The sequence below is a fragment of the Sinohyriopsis cumingii genome, chromosome 18 (genome assembly GCF_028554795.1).
Source record: "Sinohyriopsis cumingii isolate HCF-2022 chromosome 18, ASM2855479v2, whole genome shotgun sequence".
Taxonomy (NCBI): domain Eukaryota; kingdom Metazoa; phylum Mollusca; class Bivalvia; order Unionida; family Unionidae; genus Sinohyriopsis; species Sinohyriopsis cumingii.
Genome location: NC_142978.1, coordinates 11,575,861 through 11,582,192, shown reverse-complemented (window position 1 = coordinate 11,582,192; position 6,332 = coordinate 11,575,861). Strand labels below are relative to the sequence as shown.

Here is a 6,332-nt window from a genome sequence, read left to right as displayed (position 1 = left end):
TATAAAAGTCCCAAAATATATCAAAACGCGTTTACTTTCCAGATTTAGATTAAATAATTTTACAGATTTTGTTTTCCTTTTAAAATAGCATACGCGGTTTTAACTGCACTGTTCAAACATAAAAACATTAATTTCGCTTTCGGTTTGAAGAAGATGAGGCATTCTGATATAATAAAATTTATTCATTTCTTAGTTTCTGATTTGTTTACAGTTACCTACTTAAAAATAGTGAATCTTTTATTCAATGTAATAATAATAATGAGAGTGAACTTGAGAGAATATATTTTGTTATGGATAATTGCTCTTTAGTGTTGTTAAATAAGTAAAGTATTATCAGGTACCAGATGAGTATACCGATATGCCCATATAAGATCTCTGAATTTAGTTTTAATGAGAAAAAATTGTTTTATGAAAAGGTTCTCGATTTAGAAGCTATGTATAAAACTATGTATGCAAATACAATTTATTCAAAGAAAGTCTTAGATAATGAATTTTCATAAAACCAATTTTAGTCATACAAACGATTGCAGTGACCGTGAGAGATATTTGCAGAATCAATACGACAAAGGTAGACATGAATGTATCTACACATTGGTACAACCGTATAATGGAATAAAAATTATACTTTATTCATGAATATATATACACATTCGTACAAACGTACACTATAATAAGAAACGATATGTCATCCCAACAGTGGTACAACTTTGTGCAAGCATTGAATCGTGATGAAACAAAACATGTAAACAACGTTATTTTTTTCAACACTAAATACGTTCGGTTAAATGATAACATTCAAAATTTTCCTACACATATAAGTATAGATAAGGAAAACACTATATACGATTTAACTTAGATAGAACTGTCCAGACAACAAAAGGTCACAACTACAACAGAACACGCATAAGTAAACACCACAATGGACTAAGCTGACTTCGGCAGAATCCCTAACACTTAAACAACAGGGGAAAAGGAAAGGAACACTACCCTGAGCCTTAATAGTCCCTAAGGAAGGTAACAACACCCTAGCTTCTTAGTGTGAAAGGATAGAAACCAGGCCCACTGCCAGCCCAGGCAAGGGAAGGGACTATATTTATCCACACTTATATGGGATAATCAAAACTCTGTGATGTGATGAACAAAACACAGATCAAACCTGACTAAACTTTATCTTCATTTATTCTTGGAGACACATAACATTTATAAAACAATAGTGGGTGGACAAGGAAAGACATAGCACATAACACTTTTGAAAACAAAGGTTGTCACTTCTAAGTCTTAACCAGCGATATGTGTTGGGACCAGGTTAAGAGGTGTCAGCATGCCGCATTGAATCGTGACGATGCCAAAAGATAAAAAATTTGATGTATGATAAAGGTACCTGAAAAGAAGCATTTTACCCATCCATACATCCATCATGGTATTTACACATCCGGATGGTATCCAAAGATAGGAGTGGAGGGTCGATCGCAACCAAATCAAACATTAGAGCGGCTCAATTCTACGCGTACGAAATATAGAAATTATGAGGAACGACCCCTTATGGGATTTTTAAATGTATTTAATATTTCCTCATTTATTTTGACAGAGGAAGCATTTCTTTGCTTTGATGGAAATTTAAAGCTGAAACCTAAATTCCTCAGCAGTAGTGGACATATTGTTCTACTATCAAAAACGTCGCAGCAGAATCGAAGTCGGAGAGATAAAATATGTATTAATGAAGAAAAAAGAAGGAAAATGTGTTGAAAAATATGAAATGTCATACTATTCCATAAAGTTTGCGGCTGATGTTACTAAAATGATATATTTAGTTTTTGAAATAACTTTTAATTCAGACTGGTTATAAGTTCAAATAATGGAGCTTACCAAATGCAAGACGAGAGAGAGAATGCAAATACTTGTCTTCGTGGTTTTATTGAATATACACATTTCATAAATATAAAACGGATAAGACCTGACTATGACCTATGAGACACACAATATGGCAGAATCGTGATATGCTATAAATGCACCGTTATCAGCCATCGTCAATACACGTGAGCAAAGCGGCACGTAGTATTAACAATTTTTAATCCACGATTTATCCAAAATTACCTTTTTGGACGAAATGATATTTTTGAGAATTACTGAATGAACTGCATATTTTATCTTCAACGAATAAAATCGTTTGTGATGCATGATCTAATAAGATGAAGTTGGAAAGTCTTCTTCTTTGGAGACAATTGGTTTCGTAATTTGAGGAGCTCTTTAGCACTTATCATGATATGCCAACGGTCAGTACTCGATACTAAACATGCAGATTGTCACGCGTGGTAAGGTGGCTAAAGGTAGGATACTTTGTTAGTGTAAATAATTTAGCGTGATTACTGAGGAAATCGTTTTATTGTGTTATGCATCTTAATGTACAAAGTTTTAGACCTAAAATAGATATTCATCGAGACGTGACTTTACCAAAAGATTATAGATACAAAAATATCCATTTCCAACGACTTAAAATCATTAAAAAAGAACTGTGTTACGCTTGGGAGTGTGCAGCATGGCAAAATATTTCTAACAATGCTGTCTATTGTGAGAGTCTTGAATTAAATATAGGCAAGGTCAAATCCAATAATACTGACTGTTTAATTTTGATGGGAGATTTTAATTCATCATTGGGATTCCCGGAATGACTGTATAGATATGTGAGAATTAATTACTAGGTCGTCATGCGAGGGTCTCTTACACGTGAGTGACTGAGTATCATCATTTTTTGATTGTGTGTGCTTAGTTGTGAGTGAATATGGGCTCGTGCTTGCCGGCAAGGCGGTGAGAGTCGTTAACGGACCTGGGTTCGAATCTCCGTAGAGTACGTTTTAAATATTCTCTAACCTGTATGATAGTTATTTGTTTTAAAATATCTATCTCTCTATCTATCTATGTATCTATCTATCTATGTATCTATCTATATATATATATATATATATATATATATATATATATATATATATATATATATATATATATATATATATATCGTGTGTATTACACAGTAATCCTCATTAATTACTTTCTCTAAACCAAATTTTTAAATTATAAAATTCAGGAACTGAGCAATCATTGGGTAACTTTTCTTAATTTTTGTCCACACAATAGCTGATGACTGATAACAGGGTGTATGGGGCAGATCTTCTCACGATTTGGTCTTATCGCCTACCTGACGTTAGGGAAAAGCCTTATAAGACTCTGCTCCTGGGCAATGCATGCATTCGATACTACCATGAAGACCTGTCTGTGCCTTCTTACTCTCGTTGTTGTAATTGGTAAGTTGCACTTTAAATTGTATAACAAGATTATTTTAAAACCTATTTCTTAATGTGACTCGTTTAATGTGAATACATCATAGTCTGGAAAATCTTTGTAGTTTGAGATTTTAGTGAAACTTGGAGAATGGCGTCAATTTTAAAGATATTTTATAACGAATTCGTACAAAATATATCTTATTCCAATATATGGTATCAATTACTATACAATGTGTTCATTGGTATACAAAGAAACCCCAACTAACATTAAAGCCTTGTAAGCAGTGTTTTTTGCTTTCAAGAAATTATATCGTATTTTAAACATAAATTATTAAGCACTTGATAAGACACTACTTTACTCATCAAAGGTAATTTCAGAGCGGTATGTTGGGTGTACTTCTACCTCTTGCACCTGTTAATACTGTACTTGTTTTCCAACATTAAAAAGCAGCTACCTGTAATCAATGATTTTTAATGAAGCATAACTCCATGGGCGCATAGAATTTTAATAAATAATTAACTAAATATTGAACTAGCTGACTACAGGATGAAGTGAAAAACCATGTACATACGCACAAAAAAAAAAATCTTTGCTAAGAGGACTACATTCATATTTGTTGCAGAGAAGGGTCTATTTAATAGTAGGAACTTGCGTACTAGTGAGTTTATAAATACATTTTTCCAACCCGGAATTGTACAAGATAAGAAATTTACTTACATCATTGCAAGATGAAAATATGTGTAGACTTTAAGACAACGAACCATTCAATAAACTTTACAAAGATTTGTACGTTATCTACTACACAGAATATTTAATAATTTCTGAATTGTGTTAATTTACGACATGTTTAGCACACCATATACTGTCTCTACTCCATATTTTACACGGCATGATAATTATCCCTTCCATGTTTGCATCTAATTTAAAATTTACTTTATAACAGTAGGGATGAATATATCTTCTTGTTAACAATGCAGAGTTCAGCCGAAGTTTATAGAATCACAATTACAGTGTTAGTTAACTGCACAGAGTTTCTCTATACCGCAGACTTTTATATGGTGGGTTACAATGTTTTGCAGTATCTTCAGCTTTTATATGGCGCCTACCTCAGTATAAGGCGATATCACCTATATCATAGTATGATGTCAATAGTTAATAGTGAAATTCCACCGCATTATTTGGATCTCCTTTACCCATTCGGCAGTTTTATTACAAATTCTAAAGAGTGAGATTTTGGCCACCTGAACCTTTTATTTAGTTATTTAGTTCAGTAAATAACTACTTTTTTAATATCTTACATCTCTTTGTATATTAGATGACAACGTACATAATACATAGTTAAAATGTGTATACATTCAATTGCAGTTTACGTACAGGGGGAAGCATGTCCCTCTGGACACGCCAGTGACTGTAGGTTGACAGTATGCACGGGCAATGAGTGGGTGCTTGGTTGTGTGGACAGCGTCTGCACGTGTACTCATACTGAAGGCGGATCGCACAGTAAGACTTCATTCCATTTTCGACACTTTGGTGTGCAAAAAATGTTCAGACCCGCAAAAGTCAAGTGCAACATTGATCTCATACATAGACATCGTCGTAATAGGTCGACAAGTAACAGTTTTGTCAGATAGGTTTTGATTGTATGTATGTATGTATGTATGTATGTATGTATGTATGTATGTATGTATGTATGTATGTATACAAGTAAGTATGCATGCATGTATGTGTGTGCATGTATGTATGTATGTATATATGTGTGTGTGTGTGTGCGTGCGTGCGTACGTGCGTGCATGCATGCATGCAGGTAGGTAGGTAGGTATGTATGCCTACATCCAGGCACGCACGTACGTGTATGTATGTATGTATGTATGTATGTATATATGTATGTATGTATGTATGCCTACATCCAGGCACGCACGTACGCGTATGTATATATGTATGTATGTATTTATGTATGTATGTATGTATGTATGTATGTATGTGTATGCATGTATGTATGTGTATATATTTATGTATATATGTAGGTAGGTATTGACATTTCATGCATGCATGCACGTATGTATGTATGTATGTATGAAAGAGAGAATGAAACGTTTACATTCATTGCTGAACAATAAGTTTACTAATATCGATGATGATGTCGAATACTTATAGAATCTCTGACATTGCAAGCAATGTAATTCGTGTATTACATAGCCCCACATATGTTTTAGTTTTATAGCTCAGATCATTTTGGAGTTCTCCAGTCGGACGCCTGACTGATCATTTTAACCAGTGATCAATCAAAGTTACATGTGAATTTTAGTCGGAGTTTGATCATGAGTAAATTCATTACTTTTCTGTGTATAAGAGAGAAAACAGAGTAAGCGCAATAAAGTAAGCACGCAATACTTTACATACAAGGCTATAATGTCGGATGTTCAGCAAAATCTTTCAAACAGTTTAGTTAGTAGAAGGGTTTAAAAATTATATCATTGATAAGAAAAAACATTATTGGTCAGGTTTTACGCAGTTTGCTTGGGTTGTCTTCTTCCATTGTATTTATTTATTTATTTATTTATTTATTTATTTATTCAAACAGCTTGCACCGACAATGGTGGCTGCGGACATTTACACAACTGCAGAGATGGCCAGCATTGGCGTTGTCTCCAGGGCACTTGCCACTGCACAAATCAAAATTAAATTCTGTGCGTATCCCATCGTTCGTCTTTATTTTCAGGCATGATGTAGAAAAACTGTGGCTGTTTTTGAATAAAAAATACATCCAGTTTTGCAAAGATTCATTTTGTCCACACATGTGGATGACGAAATGCATTTCTATCAAAGTAATTCCAAAAGATCGTTTTTAGCGTTACAATGTTACTAACATATAAAATAATTTATAAGCATTCGAGCCTCACAGTTTTCCCATCGAGTCATCACTAGCCTATTAATCTGTTTTCGGTTGAGGCTGGGAGGTATCATTCTGTGTTTTGTTTCTTTTTCGATGGGGAAGGGGCAGATGCTCTTTCTTTTGCGCTCTAAGGGGCAATTACATTTGGAATGTTTTAAAA

The 6,332-nt window shown here is 33.8% G+C and overlaps 1 protein-coding gene across 1 annotated transcript; it reads left to right on the top strand.

The window, feature by feature from the left end:
- Nucleotides 1-3,181: 3,181 nt before the first annotated feature.
- LOC149776070 (serine protease inhibitor Cvsi-1-like) lies at nt 3,182-6,050 on the top strand. The gene is made up of 3 exons (XM_089942538.1): nt 3,182-3,299; nt 4,645-4,779; nt 5,861-6,050. The coding sequence occupies exons 1-3, from the start codon at nt 3,236-3,238 to the stop codon at nt 5,959-5,961; spliced, it is 300 nt and encodes a 99-aa protein (XP_089798664.1). The 5' UTR covers nt 3,182-3,235; the 3' UTR covers nt 5,962-6,050.
- Nucleotides 6,051-6,332: the final 282 nt, after the last annotated feature.

What these genes read in the sequence shown, in the direction of transcription:
- LOC149776070 (XM_089942538.1), top strand. Translation starts at nt 3,236, where the DNA reads ATGCATGCATTCGATACTACCATGAAGACCTGTCTGTGCCTTCTTACT. An exon ending in TACTCTCGTTGTTGTAATTG is followed by an intron (nt 3,300 to 4,644) that starts GTAAGTTGCACT and finishes ATTCAATTGCAG; the next exon opens with TTTACGTACAGGGGGAAGCA. An exon ending in TACTGAAGGCGGATCGCACA is followed by an intron (nt 4,780 to 5,860) that starts GTAAGACTTCAT and finishes TTATTCAAACAG; the next exon opens with CTTGCACCGACAATGGTGGC.